The 23,399-nt window shown below is 53.9% G+C and overlaps 9 protein-coding genes across 9 annotated transcripts; 6 read left to right on the forward strand and 3 right to left on the reverse strand.

The window, feature by feature from the left end:
- Positions 1 to 3,522: 3,522 nt before the first annotated feature.
- On the reverse strand, positions 3,523 to 6,407 carry MYCGRDRAFT_108936 (uncharacterized protein; the record flags this gene model as incomplete). Its single annotated transcript, XM_003853537.1, has 2 exons — positions 3,523 to 4,614; positions 5,387 to 6,407. The coding sequence occupies 2 exons, from the start codon at positions 6,405 to 6,407 to the stop codon at positions 4,145 to 4,147; spliced, it is 1,491 nt and encodes a 496-aa protein (XP_003853585.1).
- Positions 6,408 to 6,700: 293 nt separating this feature from the next.
- On the reverse strand, positions 6,701 to 7,720 carry MYCGRDRAFT_104004 (proteasome core particle subunit alpha 3; the record flags this gene model as incomplete). Its single annotated transcript, XM_003853536.1, has 3 exons — positions 6,701 to 7,293; positions 7,371 to 7,559; positions 7,613 to 7,720. The coding sequence occupies 3 exons, from the start codon at positions 7,630 to 7,632 to the stop codon at positions 6,747 to 6,749; spliced, it is 756 nt and encodes a 251-aa protein (XP_003853584.1).
- Positions 7,721 to 8,080: 360 nt separating this feature from the next.
- On the forward strand, positions 8,081 to 9,607 carry MYCGRDRAFT_13283 (uncharacterized protein; the record flags this gene model as incomplete). Its single annotated transcript, XM_003852768.1, has 2 exons — positions 8,081 to 8,387; positions 8,529 to 9,607. Coding segments are annotated over 2 exons (1,386 nt in total), but the record flags the coding sequence as incomplete, so codon positions are not given.
- Positions 9,608 to 10,108: 501 nt separating this feature from the next.
- Positions 10,109 to 13,162, forward strand: MYCGRDRAFT_39819 (uncharacterized protein; the record flags this gene model as incomplete). The annotated part of the gene is made up of 19 exons (XM_003852769.1): positions 10,109 to 10,435; positions 10,552 to 10,780; positions 10,837 to 10,882; positions 10,994 to 11,073; positions 11,130 to 11,218; positions 11,336 to 11,407; positions 11,457 to 11,524; positions 11,645 to 11,702; positions 11,755 to 11,954; positions 12,071 to 12,093; positions 12,155 to 12,211; positions 12,273 to 12,339; positions 12,406 to 12,437; positions 12,491 to 12,503; positions 12,555 to 12,580; positions 12,636 to 12,715; positions 12,765 to 12,856; positions 12,973 to 13,044; positions 13,099 to 13,162. The coding sequence occupies 19 exons, from the start codon at positions 10,109 to 10,111 to the stop codon at positions 13,160 to 13,162; spliced, it is 1,695 nt and encodes a 564-aa protein (XP_003852817.1).
- A 1,393-nt stretch (positions 13,163 to 14,555) lies between these two features.
- Positions 14,556 to 16,944, forward strand: MYCGRDRAFT_70635 (uncharacterized protein; the record flags this gene model as incomplete). The annotated part of the gene is made up of 3 exons (XM_003852770.1): positions 14,556 to 14,721; positions 14,781 to 16,591; positions 16,646 to 16,944. 3 exons carry the CDS (start codon positions 14,556 to 14,558, stop codon positions 16,661 to 16,663), a joined length of 1,995 nt encoding a protein of 664 aa, XP_003852818.1.
- Positions 16,945 to 17,197: 253 nt separating this feature from the next.
- Positions 17,198 to 18,234, forward strand: MYCGRDRAFT_40195 (uncharacterized protein; the record flags this gene model as incomplete). The annotated part of the gene is made up of 3 exons (XM_003852771.1): positions 17,198 to 17,314; positions 17,704 to 17,868; positions 17,929 to 18,234. The coding sequence occupies 3 exons, from the start codon at positions 17,198 to 17,200 to the stop codon at positions 18,232 to 18,234; spliced, it is 588 nt and encodes a 195-aa protein (XP_003852819.1).
- Positions 18,235 to 19,116: 882 nt separating this feature from the next.
- On the forward strand, positions 19,117 to 20,530 carry MYCGRDRAFT_99788 (uncharacterized protein; the record flags this gene model as incomplete). Its single annotated transcript, XM_003852772.1, has 2 exons — positions 19,117 to 19,236; positions 19,289 to 20,530. 2 exons carry the CDS (start codon positions 19,183 to 19,185, stop codon positions 20,438 to 20,440), a joined length of 1,206 nt encoding a protein of 401 aa, XP_003852820.1.
- Positions 20,531 to 20,716: 186 nt separating this feature from the next.
- On the forward strand, positions 20,717 to 21,408 carry MYCGRDRAFT_40340 (uncharacterized protein; the record flags this gene model as incomplete). The annotated part of the gene is made up of 4 exons (XM_003852773.1): positions 20,717 to 20,834; positions 20,901 to 21,069; positions 21,126 to 21,156; positions 21,214 to 21,408. The coding sequence occupies 4 exons, from the start codon at positions 20,717 to 20,719 to the stop codon at positions 21,406 to 21,408; spliced, it is 513 nt and encodes a 170-aa protein (XP_003852821.1).
- Positions 21,409 to 21,916: 508 nt separating this feature from the next.
- MYCGRDRAFT_41410 (uncharacterized protein) lies at positions 21,917 to 22,604 on the reverse strand (the record flags this gene model as incomplete). The annotated part of the gene is made up of 3 exons (XM_003853535.1): positions 21,917 to 22,156; positions 22,210 to 22,458; positions 22,515 to 22,604. 3 exons carry the CDS (start codon positions 22,602 to 22,604, stop codon positions 21,917 to 21,919), a joined length of 579 nt encoding a protein of 192 aa, XP_003853583.1.
- Positions 22,605 to 23,399: the final 795 nt, after the last annotated feature.

The raw sequence follows: 23,399 nt of genomic DNA on the forward strand, positions 1-23,399 counted from the left end.
ACACAAGCGTCTGCCCGTCTTCTTCCGCGTACCGAATGAAAGCACCCCAACGGCTTGCGTGCAGCTTTTGCGAAATCGTACGGCGAATGCCATTTGATGATGATCTGGGACCGTCCAAAGTACTGCTCGATTCGTTCGTGTCGTGGCTCGATTAAGCGTCCGGATTCAGCACGGTGAATGGCTCAGCTAGCAATGCAGCGATCGGTAGAGGGACAATGAAAGGCTTGGCCGATGTCTGGAAGGCCAGCAACAGAACGAGAAATGGAAGTAGCATTGGCAGAGGTGCATGGAAGTTGAATGGTTGCAGTCTTTCCCTGAAAGTGGCTCAAGGATGAGACTTAATACAAGATCGCGGAACACGCACCCCACTGAGCGGCTCGGTCTTCAGCACGATCAACCCGGCGTGGTGGCCTCGTCTTGTTGCGGCCCATGACCATGTAGCGCATGGTTGCACGAGTTGCTGGAAGAGTTTCATCCTATTCTGGACGCATGTGAGGCCTTGACGGGAGCCGTTCTCAGCAGGATATACAAGCATCCTTCGACTGGTCGCAGTTCTCGCCGGTGCAGAAGGTGTTCCGCAGCCGAGTCCAAGCGAACAGCTCCGCATCAGGCTTCCTGGCTAACAACGAACTGATTTCGTGCATTGTGTGACACACTGGCGCAATCATCATTTTCTCGGCTAGTTCTTGCAGTCAGATATGGACAGCCGTCCTACAAATCATTCCAGAACATCCGCCGCGGTCATGCTGAGTCGAGTCCGGATCCTCGGTCACGCTCGGTCTGTCGAAAAAGATGCGAGCCAAGGAAGTTGTTGGCTGTCCACCGCTGGATGAGGACATCACAGTAAGCGATTCCCTGAACTGCCTCCACAGATGTGGTGGACTTGTGCTACAGCAACAAAAATGGTTTAGAGTAGAGTGGACTTCTGTACAGGGGTGCGATTGAAAGATGGCAAGATGTCTGCTTGCGCTAGCTCCAGTCTAGCCTCATTAAGACTGGCCCACTCCGCTCGTGTATCTTACCTTCCCTTTCCTGCACAGTCCCGTCTCGCAACCTCTCGCATGATCATTTATCATCTGGGAGAGCAAGATCATTCCCGAGCACCGCTATGGCTGTCGACCCAACAGCAGACCCAGATGAGGGTGACAGCTTCCTGCTTTGGATAGTGGAGGATATGTCAACCTCAGTATGTTGGACTGAAAGTCGATGAAGCACCACGACTAACAACGGCCAGATCATCGACGAGGTTCTCCAAAAGTCATGCGACGAGACTGGAGGATTCTTCCTTCGTCTCACCGACAATAACAGCATTACCAGCCAGGACAGTTCCTTAGGCACGGCAACTCCGATTGACTCAAGCTGGAGCTCGCCTTTCATCGGGAAGACCATCCCAGAGATTGTCAAACTGGTCCAGGCTGCGCCGAAACCTCTGAACCAGTAGCACTTTGCCGTGTTAGACCTCGCCGAGTATCAGCGGAATCAGAAGGTCATGGTGTACAAGATTGTGGGCCAAGAGCCGCAAGGGATTCCGTGCGCAGTCGAAGAAGTCGCTTTGCATCTGATCGGCTACGAAAGGGGAACTTGGGCTGAGAGCTGGCGTGCATGGTGCGAGAAAGGCCGAAGTCTATGAGGATTCCGGCGAAGGACCGAACGCTCTCAGTTTTCACTGCGCTCTTTTCGGAGATGACCCGCATAGCTTCGCAAGCTGCGGCTGAAGTGCTTCCCAGATTCCGGACCTTGGCATGAAACAGAGGCTGCATTCACTAGGTCACGAGATGGGATATGCTGCGTCAGTGTAACACGAAAGAATTCAAGTCCCATGCTGGGCCTCGACGGGATCGGACATGTCAGAGCGCTCTTTTGGGCATCGAGGATGACCAGAGCAGGGCATAGCTACAATTGTGGCTCTCCTTATTGTCTGCCTCGTGCGCTCCAATCGTGTCCAAAGACATCTCCCAATGAGAATCATGGTTGCCCTCTTGCTGATGATCACCTGCTTCGCATCACTGGCCCTATGCGGTGTCCCGGACTACGGACAAGGATCAGTCATACAGGCTACTGCCATCGAATTGACGGCCGACGATATTCCTGGATTCGGTCCGAGCGCAACAAGATAGCCTTGCAGCAACACTAATGCGACAACGAGCCTGGTGTTATCGACGCATGCAACCATACCCACGTACCCAAGCTGGTCCTGCCAGACATGTGACAGTGCATCGTCCACCAGCTGTTCGTCGAGCGAAAATGCTACCACGACGAGATCGACATCAACCTGGACATTGTCGAATGGAGCATCTCTCTCGTCGCCTACGCTATCACTTCCCGTTGAGCCCAGTGCTACCTCCTCGGCGTCCGAAGTGGTCACCGTGATCACCAACACAGACGGCGGAGAGAACACCATAACTACTAAAGGTCCTCCGTCGCTGACGTCGTTCTCACCAGCATCCTAGTCGACGACTCGAAGCAGCTTTCCAGCAGCGAACTTTTCAACAATTGGATCCTCAGATGGCGTGATCTTCACGTCAAGTTCAAGCGATTCTACCCGGACTCCTGTAACAAGGACCGAATCCCCCACGATAGTCCTTACGACAATCACACAACCCGATGGCCAGGCTGTCACCTCGACCGTCAATGAGGCTCTTGCGAGTACAGCTCGGTCGACCGCCATTTCCACGACCATCGCGCAGTCGGACAGCCAAAGTATTACGTCCTTGATCGATGGGCTACTATCGAGCTCGACTTCAGTACAACTCACAGCCATCCTTACAACTATCACTCAGTCTGACGGCCAGATCTTCACTTCGACTCTGGACATTTCAGCTTCATCGACCGCAATTCTGACTACGCTAACACGGCCAGATGGTCAAGTTCTCACGTCGACGGTCAACAATTCGCTGTCTGGCGCAACACAGGCCACAGCCATTCCTACGACTATCATCCAGTCTGGCAGCCAGAACTTCACCTCAACTATCGATATTCCAGTCTCCACCGCCGCTTCCCTGACAACGATTACTCAATCGGACGGCCAAGTCTTCACCACAACTAACAGCGTCTTGATCTCGAGCACAGAGTTTCCTGAGACTTCGCCAACCGTGGTCCTGTCGACTTCGACAGACTCGAACGGCGGGGTAGCCACGGCCTCCAGTACTCTACTTTCCACCCAGATCTCTGGTAAGTTCATCGACATGTGTAGTTATGCCGAGACTAATGGTAACGTTTGAGGTCCCTCGACTACAACTCTGCCTTCTGCAACGCCAACGGATCTACAGGTAACCATCAGACCCGACCTGACAGCATCAGGAGATGCCTCTGCAATAATCATTGGATCAACCACCATGACGCCCGGAGGACTCGCGTTTACTACGGACGTCTGCACGGTGTCTCTCGGATCTTCTGGCATCTTGAATGTCTGCGGCAGCACGACCTCGCTCGCCATCCAAGCGAAAGTCCCGAGTGGACCCAGTACCAGCACAACTTCATCAGGTAACACTTTGTCTGCTAGTGATATCACCTCAACGATGACTACCGTTCCTTCGGGCGTTTCCACAGAGATCATACAGCCTCCGGACATCACGACGAACTCATGGATCACCACAAGCCGAGACGACAGCAGTACTATCGTCCCAGCACTATTCTGCACATGATGCCGTCCGGGAGGAGGTGCTGGACTAGTGGTAGTCTGGAACTTTCCGCCAATTCCAAACACTCTCTCCGACTGGACCTTGGAGCTTTCCCAGCTTGCCCAAGTTTTCCCTTCCATGCATCAAGATATTTGGGTCAGTCGTGGCTGGTGACTGTCCAATTCCGCAGACCAATGAGAACAACGACGATGATAGTGGTGATAATGACGACGACGATGATGGCGATATTTCATCCACGACATCCAGCAGTTCAACCGAGATATGCACTCAAAGTACGACTGTCACCGACTGTAAAGTTGGCTGCTCGGTGTCTTCTACCAGCACAGGCGGCTCCGTATCCAGCACGACGATCTGCTACACAACGAGCTGCACACAAAATGCGGGATGCAATCTGGCCGGCACAACCTCATCCACCATACCTACGCCTTCATCGGCTTTGGCATGCGCTATCACTGGCTCTCCTTCTAGTACGATGCATTCGCAATGTACAGTTCACTATGCTTTCACGTCCCTCTTTGGATGCAAGGTGCCACGGTCCGGCCAGAGACCGACATATCCGAGGAGACAGAGTCTGATCTTATAGACGTTCCACCAAGCATAAGCTCTGATCCGCCCACCACAAGCTCTTTGCCATCCACCTCGGAACTCACGACATTCTCGACCCTACCCTCTCTGCCCGTGTGGACCAGTCTGCCCGCATTGTCCACAGGCGTTGGATCCTCCTCTGGGAGTATCTGTGCATCAACGACCACGTTCTCCCAATGTGCCGGCTCCGGCGGCCAGCAGGCATGCGTGGACACCTCCAGCTGCGCAAGCTGGGTCGCTACCGACACGACCACGCCCACGCCTACTCCCACTCCTGAACCGGAACCAGAACCTACCACCACCACTTCCGAGCCCGAACCAATTCCAACCCAGTCAATCACGCCGCTAGAGGTCATTTCAGCCGAATGCTTTGACGAAGCCGATTTCCCTGGCCACGCCGATATCCAAGGTAGCGATCAATCCACCTTTTCCGATTACTTCTGTAACGACTGGAATGACTTCTTTGACGGCCAGTCAGACATCGGTCCAGGAGAGGCAGTTGCAGATCTCCGCGTTGATGGTTATGGTGTGAATGATTGGTACGAGATATCATGGGTCGATGGGTGCGTGACCACAGTCGATCGACAGGACGTCTTGGACCCGTTGGGCGAAGGAGGGGAGACTTGTAAGGACATCGTGACGGAGAATTACCGGCAGTGCAGCAATGGCGGTGTGGGAGGTAGATCGCAGGCGGGATGTTTGCTGTTCAGCTTTACAGGTGGAGAGTGAATTGGCTACCTGTCCAGCTATTTTGCTGATGTTGAGAGGAGTCAGAAGTTCGAATATGGCAATGGCACCGCTTCATGCAAAGCTCAACATGTTGTCGGTACGTCTCATGGTGTTCCTATTATCTGACTTCTTCACCATAAAATCCTGGCACTGCGCGGAGGGTCGAATATACATGTTCGCACTATAACACAATCAAAAAGGCTCTTTCAATAACACGTCTCCCTTCGCTTACATTCAACTGACCAAGACGCACCTAGGTAGCTTGGAGTGTGCAGTCTGAGCGGAAATACAGAGGTATCAGTGCTTCGTTCGTGAAAGAAGCCGCACGCAATGCGCAACTTCCCAAATTATCCAAGGTCGTCGCTACTTCGTCTACACGGCGTCATCCTCACCATCGTCTTCCACCCAGTTATGTGAATGCTGAAGCATACCTCCACTCCTAATCCAAGCGAACAAAACGCGCTCATCCAAGAGACCTAGCACCTTCCAACCAGCCACACATCGTCTCGCCCTCGCCGACGGCAACTTCCACGGTTCGGTGTCCTCCAGCCAACGCTGATGAGCTCGATCACTCTTCACCCTCTGCTTCCCACCCTCGACATGCTTGTTGGTATGCATCATCTCAATGTAGAACTCGAAGAAGAACTTGCGCTTCATCAACAAGTATTCGGCGCAGTTGAGGTGGACCAGTGATGCGATCTCGCGCTCGGCAGGATGAAGCTCGAGCAGATACCGATCATCGCTGAGATCTTTGCCGTCCTTGGAATGAGCGGAGATCTCGTCTGCTTGGATTCGTGTAAGCGCTGTGTCCGGGTCCATGATCTCGGGGGAGTAGTCGGTGAACTTCAGAGCTTCGATGTAGTCCGGATGATGAGGCACAGCGATCGAATTTAGGAAGCATTGTCGAACGAAGACAAACAATCGGCAGTGATGGTCCGGCTCTCCTTCTTGCTCCTCCCCGTTCATCATCCGCCGGGGTAAGGGTATCCTGAGCTCGGGCTCTCGTTTCTTCACTTTCCCCCAAATGCGGTGGTCGGGAGTCGGCTCTCGTACCAGTGGAGTGGTAATGTATTCGAGCTCCGCAAGGGTCGTTAACAGATCGTCGATTGGTTTGGCGGAATAGAACCAGCGGATGTTTGGGTCTCGCGGCATAACCAGAGCGAGTATACTTATGCGCAGCTCGTCCGCTTGCGCAGCGTATTCGAGCAGTATGAGAGACCCTTCTGTCTCTGTTGGCAAGTCCGATAGATGTAGGCGTTCCATGCGAATCACGCGGCGCTCCAGCGCTCCTTCCTTGACTGAATTGAGCAACCATCCTTTGATTGCCATGCACGTGTCGTGTGGGTGCGGACAAGTGAACTTCACAATCGGGAAGTCGTGCGCTCGTGGTTCCTTGAACGTGATGGCCGGAAGTCGAGTCTGTCTCGCTGAGTTGAGATCAATATCCGCCATGGAGCACGCATCACGGTTAAGATCTGCCATCTGTGTTTGTCAATCCTGAGGCGCAAATGAAGAAGATGATGATGATTCAAGAAAGTGGAAATACTCATGGTGAGGCCACATTTTGTTGGACCTGAGGGTGACACTAGATTGTTTTCGAGCATTCACGTGTCGTCGATGCTTGCTCAGCGCAAGTGAAGTGAAGCTGTCGAAATTCCGGTCAAGCCTGTTTGCATGTGAATTTCTCAGATGCACGACGACTGCGCTCATGCATAGCCGCACCATTCCATGCCGAGCGCCTTGCTCATGCTCGTAGTGTACACGTTCTACCAGCCCTAGCACCGTTGTCCTCTATGCCTCCGGCTCTTCGGCAGCTTTTCCCAATCCGTGATCCTTGAGTAGCCGGTCGATCTCGTCGGCAGCCCACAGGTGATGGTAGATTGTCCCCTTCTCCGTCCGGCCGACCGTAGCGAACTCAATCTTCTCGCTCGATAGCTTTGTGCTGTCCATCGTCTTCGACAACACCTTGACCGCCAACTCGCACGCCTGCTTCAGGTTGCAGTCCTCGTTGTAGTCCTGCTTCAGTAAAGACTGAGCGCTCGCATTGTTTGCACCGACACTCGTCGCCTTCCAACCAGTGTAGTTGCCGCTGGGGTTCGACTGGTAGAGCTGGAATTGGCGCTGGTTGTCCCAGCCGGCATAGATGAAGGAGACACCGAAAGGACGAAGGCCACCGTGCTGTGTGTATCCTTGCTTGAGATCGCATAGTCGTCGCACGAGCTGCTCGCATGGGATGTCGGCGTTGTAGGTGAGGAGATAGCGCTGAGCGGCCTGACGGGCGTAGTTGATGAGGATATTGGCATCGGCGGTCATGCCTGCGACGGCGCAGATCATGTTGCTGTTCGTAAATCCGATCAGCATTGTCACCTCGACGATATCAACTATCGAGCGACAGTCTGTCCATCTCCCACTCACTCGTTCAGAATGTACAGCTTCTCGGCACTGGTGTCCTGCTCCAATAGCTTGCTCGTGACTTTGCGCTCCGCTGCGAGGACGATGCCATCGGTGGCTAGGATTCCCAGAGCGGTACCGGCGTGTGAGATGGCCTCGAGAGCATACTCAACCTGGTAGAGACGACCCTCGGGCGAGAAGATGGTAGTGCGACTGATGGACAATGTCAGAAAGAGCTACGCGGTCGTTTGTTCGCTCGACCTTACCTGTCGTAACGTCTCGACATGGCTGTGGTGGCGGCGGTCGTGCGTGTGGGTGCTCAGTATGGACGGATGTTGATTGGAATTGCAATGTCGACTTTGATGCGCACGATGGAGTGGGATGGTCGATTGTGTGATTGTGTTGTTCAAAGTGGTGATGATGTTCGTCGAGAAGCACATGCAGTTGTCCAAGCTCCAGGCAAGCTCGCGTTCGCGGCCCACGCTAGCGCCCTGACATTTCAGGTACTTTACTTCAATTTCAACACTGCTCTTCTCAATCACACCGCGAATTCCGCTTCAATGGAGGCGCCTAACAAGCGACCGAGGCCGTCTTCGCCAGCATTCAAGGAACAGACCGATTTCGTGCCGCTCGGAGGCTCTGCTGCCAATGATACTGCATATGGGTATGGCAATGCCTCGAATCCAAACTTTCAGCCTGTCCCAGAACATCGAGGATACCATTCGAACCCAGCACGAGGAGGCTACCATGATCGACGCGACCGCGAAGACCGACCGAAGTCAAAGCATATTCTGCCCGGCTACGAACCTTGGGTTTTGGTCAGAACGAGACTTCGAAGACGCTTTGTGCACAATACAGAAACGAAAGAGAGCTTCTGGCACATTCCCCAAGATGTCATGCCCGGCGTGGTGGAGTTCGAGGAGTGGGAGAAGGATCAGAAGGAGAAGGCTGAGAACGCGAGGTGGGCCGAAGAGCAGCTCAAAGAAATGAGGGAGAAGAGCAAGGCGACAGAAGTCAACGAGGCTGCGGACAAGGAAGGGCGTGGCAGGCGGAGACGCAGTGAGAGCTTACAACGGGAGGACGAGGCGGCTATGATGGCAGAGCTGGCTGCACAAGCTGAATATGATGAGGAGCAGGATGTCAAGGACGCCGTCCAGGCCGTACGCACATTGCAACCCCAAGGCTTTGGCTATGACAGCGATGGTTCCTATGAGGAGGTGGAGGTCACAGATTCTGAAGGCGAAGAGCGAGAGGATGATGGAGGCACTGGTAACGACACCCAAGTTCAGGATGCCGAAGCTGAGCAGCCAGCAGACGACGGACCCGTTGAGTTTGGTGAAGATGATATCGCCTGGCAGCTGGCGCAAATGGGAGAGGACTACGGACTGGATCCTGGCGAATATGGTGATGCAGAGGAGGAGGAGTGGGCCGAGGGTGCAGAGGGTCTGCCACTGACTAACGATGATGCTGCGAATCTCTTCCGAGACCTGCTGGACGACTATCGAATAAGTCCATTCACTCCATGGGATAAGATCATTGCCGACGAAACCGATGCAAGCATCATCAACGATGATCGGTATACCGTCTTGCCGAACATGCGGGCACGCAAGGAGGTCTTTGACATCTGGGTGAAGGACAAGGCTGCTCAAATCAAAGAAGAGCGAGCGGCGATGGAGAAGCAAGACCCAAGGATACCATATCTGGCTTTCTTGCATTCCAAGGCCACGCCAAAATTATACTGGCCGGAGTTCAAGCGGAAGTACAAGCGCGAAGCGGAGCTCAATGACCGCAAATTGGGCGACAAGGATCGCGAGAAGCTATACCGCGACCACATCAATCGATTGAAACTGCCAGAGAGCACGCGTAAAGCAGATTTGCAGACTCTGATGAAGAGCCTACCATTGAAAGCGCTCAATCGCGAAACACGCCTGGAAGCTTTGCCACAGCAGCTGCTGTCTCATCTTCATTACGTCAGCCTGCCTGCTGGCACGCGAGACCCCATCATCGAGGATCACATTCGAAAGCTGCCCCCGCCACCTGAAGATGGAGACCTGAGTGACGAGCAACGGATCGAGGAGGAGCAGAGGCGGGACGAGCGAAGACGTCGTGAAAAGGCTCTGGCAGAACGAGAACGGAAAGTCGAGGAGGAGAGGCGACGCGCGGAGAAGGACGGCGCTCGAGCAAGGAGAGATCTGCGTGAGGAGGAGCGTGAACTCCAGCGAGCCATGGCAGTCTATAATCGAGGCCTGAAGTCGCATCTGCTTGAAGGTGATGCGGTCACGGCGAAGGACAGTGGTTAAGCTTGCTCGTCATAGTATTGTAACGAGTGTGCTGGTGGTGATGCTACTGCTTTCATCTCTCGTCATCTTGCAACTGAGTCCGACAAGAGTTAGGCCAAGCACAGCTAAAAGCTTTCCCTGTTCCGCCTACTCTGTACCATGTCTATATGCCTACAAGGCTTCCCGTGGCTGTTCAAGCACGATGTCGCAGAATCTTTCGGTGCATTTCACCACAACGAAATCGCCGACGGTGGATATCTGATCTTCTTACCCGTTCGTGCCGCCGGAGATAAGCAGCGGAGATATGTGACGTCAAACGGCAACTGCACTTTCAAAGAGCCCCGTCAACAATAGTCTGCTCTAGAAGGCAGTATTGGTAATCTACCTTAGCACTGAACTTCTCGGAGACCTTATCATTGAAGTGAACCGGCCACCATGATTGTTATCGAGTACTCTTGATCAACGTCATTCAATCGACTGAAAATGGCAGCCGAAGCCGAGACCGAGCATTCGCTGCAAGGATCAGACAGCGAGAAAAAGGAAGCATGGGAGGAAATTGAGGCCCCTGTGAGCGCAGCTAGGGATAGGGAGGGGGACAATAGCGAGAAGCAATACGAAGCAATCCGCACAAATACAAGGACTGGTTCACAACGACCTCATCCGGCACCGTTACGACAAACCCGAAGCCGCTCGTCCGCCAGATCACACAGATCATACGATGGCTACACCGTCGACGACCGCGATCATGATGGCACGAATGAAGAAGAGAGCTCGAAAAACGAATTCGAAGTCCAATTCGATGGCGACTCGGTAAGAAATCGAAGTGCAGAAGGCCTCCAGTGCCCGAGACTGTTTCGGACGCCGGGGTCTTCGTGAATTCCGCATTGTCTACGACATCCGCTGACCTTATACGCTTTGCTTTGCAGGATCCTATGGACCCGAAGAACAGACCAGAGGCTAGGAAGTGGCTCGTCGTGTTCATCGTGTCTGCCGGCTCCCTGTGCGTAACGTGTGCTTCGTCGTTGTACACGAGCACGTACGATCAGATGGAAGTGGAGTTTGGAGTCTCTCGCCTCGTTGCTACAATCGGCTTGACGACATACGTTGTTGGCTTGGGGTTGGGTCCCATGTTTCTTTCGCCACTGAGCGAGTTCTGTATGTTCACAAGCTTGCATTGCGGTAGGGACGTCGCTGACTCTTGTTCCTCCCAGACGGACGAAGAAACATCTACATTTGTGCCTTTGGCATGTTCCTGATGTAAGCAGATTGAAAGATCGAACAGGTCCCAGTCGGATGCAGAGCATGCTTCGCCTGCTTCGGAACACCTTGTCCTGATTTGTGCATTGTCGCTGACATTTCGCTTCGCAGATGGCTGATACCTTGCGCTGTTGCACCGAACATCGCAACAATGCTTGTGGCTCGATTCTTTGATGGCCTTGCAGGCTCCGGTAAGTTCAAAGTGGCGAAGATCTGCGTCAATTGAACATCGCTGATCCTCCGAAAGCCTTTCTCAGTGTCGCGGGCGGAACGGTTGGCGACATGTTTACCAAAGACAAGCTGTCGGCGCCCATGATGATATACACGGCGTCACCGGTGAGTAAACCCAAGGGCAGAAGGCCTTCTGCAGCGGTCCGAGACTTTTATACTGCCTCTCTCTCTTTCCTTCTTAGATCCGAGGCACTCGCTGACCCTTCCGCCCTTCTGTTCTAGTTTATGGGACCTGAAGTGGGGCCCTTGATTGGCGGCTTCATAAACCAGTTCGCCGATTGGCGTTGGTCATTCGTGAGTTCCTTCGAGACCACCAAAAAGGCGATGACTAACACAAAAGTAGTACGTCCTCATCATTTGGGCCGGGATCCAATGGATCTTGATCGTTGCCTTCGTTCCCGAAACATACGCGTGAGTAGGCACGAGGGGAAGGGAAAGATCTCGCACGCATGGTACTGCCATGCCCTGCAGATCTTGACCATGATGCTGCGATGCATGCAGCATGATCTTGGCTAATGCTCTCTCGCCTAGGCCTGTACTGTTGCGAAGGAAGGCCATGATGTTGCGGAAAGAGAAGAATGATGACCGCGTAAGGAATTGAAGATCCACCGGAGGCGAAAACTTACTGATCTGCTGCATAGTGGAAAGCTCCCATCGAGATCATGGATCGTTCGATCACCCAGACAGTACTCTGGTCTTGCATTCGGCCGTTTCAGCTCCTCTGCTTCGAAACGATGGTCCTTCTCCTATGCCTGCTGTCGGCTATACTGCTGGGTATTCTTTACCTGTTCTTCGGCGCATTCGCCCTTGTCTTCCAGAACAATCATGGGTTCAATCAATGGTATGTCGACCGAGGTAAGAAGGCATCAAAGCATGCTGCCGGCATGTCTAGATGGCTCGAGGCCTAATGTGTCAACATGTGGTTGACTTTGCTGACTCTTCCGTTCTTCTCTTCAGGCAAACAGGTCTATCCTTCCTAGGTCCGGCTAAACCCTCTGATCTCCTGCTCGAAGAATGATAGGCGCTGACAATTCGTCGAAGGCATCCTTGTGGGCATGCTCATTGGAGTCAGCTGCGATCCGCTTTGGCGACGTAACTGTACGTTCTCGACGATCGAAGCGCTCTCCTTGGGAACCAGTAACCGCTGACACGGGCCCAGATATCAGGCTCGTTGACAAGAATGACGGCATATCAGAGCCCGAATTCCGCCTCCCCCCGACAATCCTGTAGGTCCAGATCCAACACGTGCCTGCGTTGCATGGCCCGTGGTGCTATTTACTGATACTCTGCAGTGGTGCTGTACTTGTACCTGTATCTTTATTCGGTAAGTGTCACCGCAGGCAATGCAACATGTCGCTGCTAACACGTGCCTGACAGGGTTTGGATGGACGTGAGTGGTTCGGGCTCCAGGTGACGCGTACGCTTGCTAACAGTCTCAAAGGACTTTTAGCCGTGTTCATTGGATTGGTGAATTGATGCCACCTTCTCACCCTCCATCGGCGACGATGCTAATACCTCGCAGCGCCAATCATCTTCAGCGGACTCTTCGGACTCGGGAACATATTCTGCTTCAGCGGAATTTTTACCTTTCTCGTTGAGACGGTGGGTCATTACGATCGCCAATGAAGGTCTGTATGTTGACGATCAAGAGTACCCGCTGTATGCTGCCAGCGCGCTTGCAGCCAATTCGTTTGCCAGATCGAGCTTTGCGGCCGCATTCCCCCTGTTTGTACGCAAACCCCAGTATGTGAACCGAAGAGCTTGCTGATTTCCATCCTTCATTTACCAGGGCGTCCAAATGTGAGTAACGGCAGCGTGGACCGTGGACCGTAGTATGGGATCATCTAACACGAGGTCAGGTACAACCATATGGGCTACCAATGGGCCAGCTCGCTTCTCGCTTTCATCGCATTGGCAATGGTTCCTTTCCCGTGAGCATTTTGGAAATCCCAGTACCATGGCAAGCATCAACTCACCTCCATCAGGTACCTGTTTTTCAAACACGGCAAGCAGCTACGTGCCAAGTCACGATACGCGCAATCCAAGTAGCCTATTTGGGCGACAAAAGCTGCCGCAAATAGGAAGCAGAAATCCGTCATCGAGTCCGAAGGAGGGCAGAGAAGTGGTACCGCAGATAGCACAGGGACTCGTATATGCGATGCGGACCGGCAGAATGTTGGGACCTGTGCCTGCAGGGCCGTGCCATCGCTATGGAAGAATCGCAGCGCGCAGAAGCGAGGATGCGTCTGCGTGGGAGTGGAGCAGAGAAGATGCAGTACATCACTGGGGAATCACAGATCACCTATCGTCCATTGTGATCCCACGCCTCTCTCCCACGTGACACTGCCGTGGTGGTACAGGGCGGAGCGCACAACCAATTCCCAATGGCCATCCGCCGGGCCCAGCTCCCCTTGCTTTGGCTCGTTTAGCATAGAAGCCTTCAGGAAGGCGGTCAAGCGAGTGGCGGCAACATGGCAGGCGCCAATCTGCTGCTCGTCGCCCGATATAGTCGTCGTTCATCTGTATCAAGGTAGATCTGAAGGGGCAGATGGTGATGGAGGGTTTATTGTCTGGTACGGGTCTTTGCATGGCCTATATAGATTTGATGCAGGTTTTCCAAGGGGTCCCGCCAACGTGGAGAGCCAAGGGCGAGCAATTCATGGGATCTCGACGCGGGCCCACAACTGAGCTGTGTCCATGTGGAGAACCGCTGCAGAACCACCACGCGACCATTGCGAATCAGACCTCATCTTCCCTGCAGCGCACATGGCATGCCACGGCGGACACTGCGCACAGAAATCCAATACGAACGAACGGTTCCACGGCGGCGTGCTCTTCCCAGCATCTCGATTGCCTCGTGTCGTCTCTGCATCCACAGCGCTGCGCAATCCCGCCAGCATGGTAGCATGATTACAAGCGAACGTCACACCACCGCACGCTCGAATGCGCTCGCCCTGGATCGATGCGACACTCTTCCTCTCCGTCTCCGCTGTCTGTCGCAACACGCGCCGCGGACCCCCTCTCTCCTACTGCTCTCGTGCGCCGGACGAGACGCTCGCTCGTCATTGAGAAACATCGTCTGGTAATACTGAAGATCGGGACGGGACACGGTTAGCGAGACAGGCGTTCAGCACGGAGAGGTGTTCCACGAGTTATTTGCAGAGGGGCAAGAGGTTGCACAGCGTTCATCTGTGCCGCACCAGGCACGCGTGATCGCAAGGTCCATCCTGCGCACTCGTGGTTCTATTCCAGCGTGTCGGGTCGCCCATTTAGGCCAGCGTCGACCGCAACGCACGGCAGCAACGTGGGTCGAAAAGATTGTCGGGTTCTGTGCTCGCCGCGAGGGTCGTGCGTGCGTGGATCGCAGATACATTAAATGGCTCCGGACGCCGAAGATGCATCGCCTTCTCCAGAGCCAGGCGCAGACCACGATTCAAGTATGATGGCAGACGAAAAGACCGAACATTCCTCAGAGGAGAAATCGCCCACGCAGACAGGTAGCAGCACCACACAGTCTGCCAAAAGCAACGCCAAAGATCCCTCGCGGTCCAAGCGGAAGAAGGCTCGCCGCGCGTGCTTTGCCTGTCAACGAGCACACCTGACATGTGGTAAGTCGCTGCTGACGGCGATCCCCAATGGCTTGCGCGGGCTATGCTAACGCTCGCAGGTGACGAACGGCCTTGTCTGAGGTGTATTAAACGTGGCCTTCAGGATCAATGCCACGATGGCGTGCGCAAAAAGGCAAAATATCTCCATGACGCCCCGGCGGAGGCGCTGGTCCCGGGATTCTCCAACAACTTTGCAATGAGTCGAAACCAAAACATGCCGAGCGTCCCCGCCGCTCCAATGTCAAACGGTCTGCCCGTCTCGCAACCCGGCGCCTTCTACCCACAGAGCGCTGGGCCTAGCTACCCTCAATATGGATCGAGCTCCCAGCAGAACCCGATGGGTCCGCCCATGCTCGACGGGAGCGGAATGGTCTCGGACTTCGCCTCGAGCGCTCCAGTGGAACCGCCGTCCCAATTCCAGGCCACTCCTAACCAGCAAACGTCTCCTGCCCAGGACCTGACAAGTAACCTCGAGCACACACCTTCGATAAGTACCGTAGGAGGGACGTCCTTCGACACACCTTACTTCGATCCTAATGATCCCGCTTTGTTCAACTTCAACATCTCGGAGCTCAACTTTGGGAATCATTACGGCGCGCTCGAATTTGGCATGCTTGGTCACATGTCTTCTGGTGCGGTCAACACTCCAGAATTGGACGGCTTGAATTCCATGGGACAGCACAATCAGCGCAGCGTCTCGTACGACGGCAGTAACGCTTTCACCTCTGGTTACAACTACAATCAGGGGTTTCCGTCCTGGCAGAATGCTCCAAACTCTGGCTCACGGCACGGCAGTGCCGCCAATGCTTGGACATCGCAAAACAATGCATTGGACGCTTTTGCCATTGGCGAGCAGGGATCCATAACCGGCGCAAGCCCGCATTCTCAGAACCAAGATTACGCCGCCATGTCATCGCCGGAGACGCAATACGTCCAACCCGAACAGACGCAGCAGTCCGACCTGCTCCGCCAGAGCTTGACTCAGGCTCAGCAAAACTCTCGTAAGCAGCCTCCGTTCCCCGGTGATCCCAGCACGGAGGTCACTCGCAAGCGTGGTCGCAACACATCAGAGGTGTACACTTCCGTCCAAGCACCGTACTCCTACACCCTTGGTTTCCATGCCCTTACAGCTTTCTTGCAGAAGCGTTTTCCTGCCAACAAGGTCCTTCGTATCGCCAAAGCGCTTGCTACGATTCGGCCTTCCTTCATTTCATGCAATCAACACTTGAACCACGACGATCTTATTTTCATGGAGAAATGCTTCCAGCGCACTTTGTTTGAGTACGAGGACTTGGTCGGGTATTACGGCACGCCGACAGTAATTTGCCGCCGGACTGGTGAAGTGGCAGCCGTCAGCAAGGAATTCTGTCTCGTCACTGGATGGAAGCGCGACGTTCTGCTTGGAAAGGAACCGAACTTGAATGTCAATACTGGAGATCTTTCAGGAACAGGGACGCAAACTGGAGCCAGTTCTAAGGGAACTGCGACTCCCAGGGTGCCTCGATTCGACATTGATCCAGGTCGCCCTCAGCCAGTCTTCCTGGCGGAGCTCATGGACGAGGACAGCGTTGTACAATTCTTCGACGATTTTGCGGAATTGGCCTTTCGAGCTTCGCGGACATCCGTTATTGGAGAGCCATGTTCACTGCTCAAATACCGGACGAAAGACCATCCGGGTTGGTCATCGAGCGACACCTCTGGAGAGAATGGAAAACGGCACAGAGCCTCCGAGGATGGCAGAATCGAACCCATCACCAATGGTGAGTCGGGAATGAATGCGCTTGGAGACAAGGATGGTAAAGTGGACTGTGTGATGTGCTGGCACGTAAAGCGGGATGTTTTTGACATTCCCATGCTGATCGTCATGAACGTGAGTGCTTTCTTCCATTTTGCTTCTCAAGGACCTGAATCTGACAGTGTGCAGTTCCTCCCAAAGATCTGAATGACCACGAATACGACAGCCTGGCTACGGATCTGCTTGATGACGAATCAATGAATGGGGTTCGGCGTCTCTACATGTATGGCTTTGCAACGAGGAGCGATATTTTGGCATCGCATGCTGGTCTTTGGTGCGACCGCTCGGTAATCTTTGCACACGACAACACGGAGACACGGAGCGCACTCGAGGACGCGTGAGATCAAAGCCAATACACGGCGTGATCGCCCTGACCATTATGTCTAATGCTGTTACATACATGACCACCAACGATGTGAACAAGTCAGTCAAGCGAGCGCTTTTCACACTTTTGTTATTCGCCGACGGGTCTGTCACACCGCAACACTATGAGTAGAACATCCGTACACCTGTTCGTGATGAAAGGAATGGGGCATGAAGGTACGACAGTCGTGCAATAATGAAGTTAAATCCCGCCAGCTCCCCGACCTCGCCCATCTTATGAATCATTACACATCTCCAATGCAACAATGCTAAGCGAGTGCAAATAATCATAATCGACCAACCTCACCGGCAAGCACAATGCGACCAGACGGACCTCGCGAACTGATTGCTGGTCCTGACAGCGGGCCAGCACCGCCATTTCCACTGCGCCTGAACGGCAAGGTCATCAAAGGTTTCGGGCGTGGAAGCTCAGAGGTGCGTATTATTGAACATCGACCCCTACTCTTCTTCTTCCTCCTCGCCCTACCGCATACCACCTCTCCCACTCACGCCACCACCATCGCGCAACATGCTGGCCGACCATCGTCACGGCATATACGCAGGTCGCATGCATGCGCGGCGGTGGTGCAAGGGCTGATTGCTGCTATATTGGCTTCCGTCAGCGCGCTGTTTACCAGCACCACTCCGCCGGCGCCGGCCTGACATGTAACCTGCGGATTCCAGTACCATGCTTCCCATTTCCCTGCTTGGGCGCCCTTCCTCCGCCAGGAAAGACGTCTCCATCCCGTCATCAGCACCACGTCGCTGCCAAATACTCTCATCCCTTGTGTTCACTCCCCCGCTGACGTCGCAATGCCCAACAGCTCGGAATCCCGACCGCAAACATTCCCCTTTCTGGCCTCTCCGTCGGCGGTCACGAGGATGTCGAGTCGGGTGTCTACTTTGGCTGGGCGGGCCTCTCTCCCTCGAAAGCGATCAGTCAGCAACCTCCTGCCAGCGACTCCAAGTACAAGCTCATGGACGCCGATGTGCACAAGTCGCTTACCGGAGTGCTCTCGGAGAACAACAACGGGTCGAACATAGAAGAGCAAGGCGCCGTATATCCCATGGTCATGTCCATCGGCTGGAACCCTTTCTACAAGAACACCGTGCGGAGCGTGGAGGTTCACATCATGCATCAGTTCGATACGGATTTCTACGAGAGTCATATGAATGTGTACATTCTGGGCTTCATCCGGCCGGAGCTCGACTACGTGAGCAAAGAGAGCTTGATTGATGATATCAAGACGGACATAAATGTGGCGGGCAGGAGTCTGTCAAGACCGGCATATGCCAAGTTTATTGGTGATCCGTATCTGCTGGATTTCAAGGACAAAGATGAGATTGCTAGCTAGGTTGCGACAGCAGTGCGATGATGGAACAATGATATATGAATACAGGAGCTCATCCCTCAAGGCGTATCTCATGCACCGCCCTCTCGCTTGGCGTACCTACATCGGACTGTTAGCATGCACTACGAGGCTTGCGGACCGGCGACAGGACTCACTCATCCTCCATGCGCTCTTCGTACAGCTTGTCGTTTTCCGCTTGCTCATCGCTGACGTCCTCAATCCGGCGACTGCTGTCATTGTCGCCCAAGGCCTGTCCTCTCGAATCGTATTGGCGGGTCTCGTGGACTGCGGGCTGTCCGAGGGTTTGATTTGACGTCTTCACGGTCTTGTTGCCATCTGCGTCGACGAAGGTCTGCTTGGTGGACGCCTGTCCTGTTGCTTGGCCGCTTGAGCTGTTGCTTGAGCTCGAGAAGCTGAAGCTGCTGCTCGAGACGATGTTCGATCGGCTTGTCATCCTCGCGGTAGGCCGTGGAAGCTCTTGTTCGTTGTTATGAAATGATAAGGAGAGACAGAAGAATTGAGCTGAACGCGATGCATTGGCGATATTGGCCCGACGAGCGCCTAGCTATATATCATGCACCTCATCCTCCAGATTGTTGGCATATGACGACAGAGTGCTTTGTGGCGAAACAAGTTGACCTGTACTACTACCGTGAGAATGCGAGACTTTATGCTTGATTCTACCTGGAATCTTGTGGATACTTCACAATTTATACGGCGAAAGCAAGGTGAATGGTCGCTCGTTGTGCCGTTCAAATGAAAGTCCTGGCTAGCTATTCACGTTTCGAAGCTCGATTGAGCTTTCACCCATGAGCATGCTGTAGAACTGAACCGTCACATGAAAGGCCCATACCTTTTACACAATCGAGCTACCATGACATAGACTTCACATTTTACTCATTCTTCCCTCCGTCCAAGTCTTCTCAGGCTCCATCTATCTAGAGCATCAATATGGAGAAGTCGATGTGGGCAGATGTTCCGGCAGACGAATCGAAGCCAAAAAAGGCACGCGATGTTCGAACAATGTTACAGCAAACCATGCTAACGATGCGCTCAGACCGCACCTCTTCCGCCTGCCGACTCCACCCTCTCCGCCGCAGCAACCACATTCGCGCCACATGCTGCTGACCCGCCGCCGCCCAGTGTCGCTACCCTCGACACCTTTGCGCAAACAGCCCCACCACAGGAAGACTTGTTCGACGATGTAGTGCCAGAGGAGTCCATGCGCATCCGGTCTGACGACGACCTGTTCAGCGATGACTTCACTCCCGCGCCAGAACCTACAGTAGTGAGGTCGGCGCCTCAAACCGCACCAGAGGTAGCACCGCAGCCCGCGAGGACGACTGGGGAAGCACCTCCGACAAGAGCAAGAGGTCGTGGACGAGGGAGAGGGCGAGGAGCATATGATGAACGCAATCAGAATCGCGGGAACAACCATGCCCAACCGCGAGCTGCCCACAGCGCTCCTCATAACGGCAGTCCCAAGCCCGCAGAAGCTACAAGTCAGGTCCCGGCGCAAACCTCGACACAGACACAGAAGAGCGCACCACCTCCCGAGAACGCACCTACAGCATCACGAAAAGATGGACCAACATCTGTCCGGGGAGACCGCCACGCAACTGGAGGCGTGCGCAAGCCCAAGTTGAGCGAGGACGAATTAGCAGCGAAGATGGCCAAGATCTCGCTCAAGAACGCAGATCTCACCGCGGCCCACGCCCGAGCTGAGGCCGACGCAGCATCATTTGAGCATCGAGAGCAGCAAGCGAAACACGTGGCCGAGCAACGCAAGAAGGAGGAGCGGAGAGATCGACAACAGATGATGGGCGAGCGGGAGAAGAACCGGGCGAGGAAGCTGAGGGCTCTTGGGAATCGAGAGTGGGACTCTGAGAAGCAAGAAGACGACTTTCGAGGAGGCGGCCGTCACGACAAGAAGGGTGGGTTTGCTGGCGACAAGGGAGACTACTCTGATGGGAGGGAGTACCTGCTGCGCGAACCTCGAGGTGGTGGGAGGGGCCAAGCAGGGATTCGAGCAGCGAATCAAGGTGGTGCTGAAGGACGATTAGAAGTCCCCAAGGCGGACGATTTTCCATCGCTTCCACCCGCTGCAAAGTCAGAGGCTATGCCGGCGAAGACGGCAGAAGCAGAGGTCTTCTCCGATTCTGCGAAGCCGTCGGGCAAGTCATGGGCGGATCAAGTCGAGGCATCGTGATCTGCCGTCCTATTCATATCCACCAAAACTCGTGTATCTGTATCACTACATCCTCTTGAACCCATCTATTGCTCTCGTTCAGGGGAGAACAAGTCATTCACTTCCGCCCTTCACGGTACCACTTCGGCACTATTCATGGGAGCTCTTGCTTGATCGACGTCCCAATTCCATCCTTTACACACCACTCTCCATCCACCTTATGTTACACCGCTGATTGCAGGACAATTCGAAGAGCATCAAATCTCACACAAGCGCTTCTCAACAGCTTCAGCCATCATGTCTCTCGATTTCGGTCTGAAAGACGTCCATGTTCTCATCACTGGCGCTGCTGGTGGCATTGGTTTGGAGACAGTCCGAAAGTTCTCACAACTAGGAGCTCGAGTGACTGCCCACTGTGAGTGCGGTCCAAAAGCTCATGCTATTCAGATTGCATGTATTGACTAGGCATTCTCTACGACAGATAACTCCCGCATCGGCGAGCTTGAGAACATCGAGGGCGTTGTTCCCTTACAAGCAGACGTTCGAAACGAAGATCAAGTAAACAAATTGTTCACAGAAGCCGCTCAAAAGAACGACGGGCCTGTCAGTGTGCTCGTCGTCAATCATGGCGTGTGGCCTGCCAATAATGCGTGAGAACGCCGCTCAAGTGTTCGATATAGTGGCATCCAAGCTCACCAGACGTCAGACATATCGCAGATATGGACCTCGATCAATGGGTACCTAGGACTCTCGGTACGGCGAACAGTATGTCAACGAGCTAAGAGATCTTGCAGCGCAATACACTCGACGTCGATCTCACCGGTCCGTTCCTCCTCTGCAAAGCTTTCCTCCGCGACCTTCGCACAGCCTCCGATCAAGAAAAGGAGTCCGCAAACATCATCTTCATCGGCAGTACAGCAGGCAAATTCGGCGAAGCCAATCATGGAGACTATGCTGCTGCAAAGTCCGCTCTGGTGCGTATCAATTGAGCACGTCAAAAAAGCCATCGGCTGACTGGCCTCCAACAGATGTACGGCCTGACGCCCACCCTGAAGAATGAAATCGTCTCAATTGCTCCTCGGGGTCGTGTCAATAGTGTCAACCCCGGATGGGTGGCTACACCGCTGGCTGCGGAGACTCTGAAGGATACGAAATTTGTGGAGAGAGCATTGGCGACGACTCCCTTGCAAAAAGTCGGGACGCCGCAGGATGTTGCGAATCAGGTTTGTGTGTTGGCTTCGCCTGTGCTGAGTGGACATGTCAACGGTGTCAATCTTCAAGTCGGTAAGTCTGGTCTATGCTTGATTATCCACAGTAACATCGTGCTGATATTGCTTGCTTGCAGATGGTGGCATGGAGGGCAGACTTCTCTTCCCTCCAACGCAGTGAGTCGAAATAACTACACTTCTATACGTCTAATCATGCCGTTTCATGTCAATGCGTGCTCAATCATCGCCGGTTCCAGTAATCTGACACCGAACCTCCCACAACCTCTTGCTACTTATGTCCACTCGACCCAGCAGTCATGCTGAGAAAGACGCCCCAAAAGAGTCCAGCCACCGATCCAAATAGCATACGATGCTCCAGCGGAATGACAGCGAAGCTCAGTATGCTCACTGCCGGCCAGAGTTTCAAACCCGCACTTTGCATCGGCAAATACTGCTCCTGGACGTTTCGTATAGCCGTGTCCAGCGATTCTCCTCGCAGAAGGGCGATTCCAGCGATGAACATGACAGTCTGGTTGAATGTCAGCAACTTCTCTCGATCGCTTGAGTCGTGACATTGCTTACATTGACGGCAGCTCCTATCGTCTGATCGAGCGAGAACTTGATGGCGGTATTCTTGATGCTCAACTGCTTGGAGACAGGCTTGGCGGAGGATTTCTCATCAGACTTCTTGGACAGATCTGATCGCTGGTCGGACGGGTACGCAGGGAATTTAGATTCCAGAAAACGTTGCCAGAGATAGTTGGGAGGGCAGGCGATGACGGAGAAGGTCACGAACTGCAGCAGTCGGACGATGTCCAGAGTGAACGGTGTCTATACAGATGTTTAGTCGGTGGGAAGGCGTTGGTGAGTGCGAGGGTAGAACTGACGTTTGATTGCCAGCTGGATATCAACTGCGCGACAACATTTGATACTGCGCTCAGGAGTGCCGACTGGATGGTGGTCCTGAATAGGGACATGATGTTGGCGACTGGGGTGGTTGAACAAGTCGCAAGACTATGGCGATCGACGGTCGAAAAAGGTGAGGTTGGTACAAGAAAGAGTACGTAGCTGTCGATGCCGATTAATTTGACTTCAATGTCTCAAGGATGCTTCGATCGAAGTGCGGTGAGGGAGGTGTGCACATTTCCGCCACGTGGGAGGAAATGACGACACGTACGTTTCGAGCCCATCAATTGAGGCTTCAAATATTGGCGGGATACTCCCTGCATTGAGCCTTGCGGAGATTCAGCGCGACTGCAACAATCGGCTATGCGCGCGGCTTGTAACAACCGGCTATGCGTTCTCAAATGGGTGGGTACATGGTATGGCAGCGTTCTTCACCCTATGTCTCGCCAGCTCTAGGCCCCCTGAGGTAGTCGTCATTCAGCCGATTCTCCACAATTCGCGCCGCTGACTTGTTCTGCTCTGGAGGAGGTACAATCAGAGCAGATGCTCCCACGATGGAGAGTATTCCCAGCCCAAGGCAAGCCCGGGTACAACTCCACCCGCTGGCACCTCCCACGAGAAGTAGGCGAAAGTAAGGAGCACCATCGTGGCCAGGAACCCCAATGCCACCCAACGCTCTATCCATACTTTCGTCAGCGGGACAGCTTTCACAAGAATGAATGATCCATCTCCACGAAGCACAGTATCGTCCGGCGACTTGGTCGTCTGATCCTCCAGCCACTTGATGTCAGCGGGCGACTTGACCTCTTTGTACACCGCCCAGCCTTCTTTCAGGACGAGTGGCGTCCACAACCTGTGGGTATCGT

This window comes from Zymoseptoria tritici, chromosome 4 (assembly GCF_000219625.1).
Source record: "Zymoseptoria tritici IPO323 chromosome 4, whole genome shotgun sequence".
Lineage (NCBI taxonomy): Eukaryota > Fungi > Ascomycota > Dothideomycetes > Mycosphaerellales > Mycosphaerellaceae > Zymoseptoria > Zymoseptoria tritici.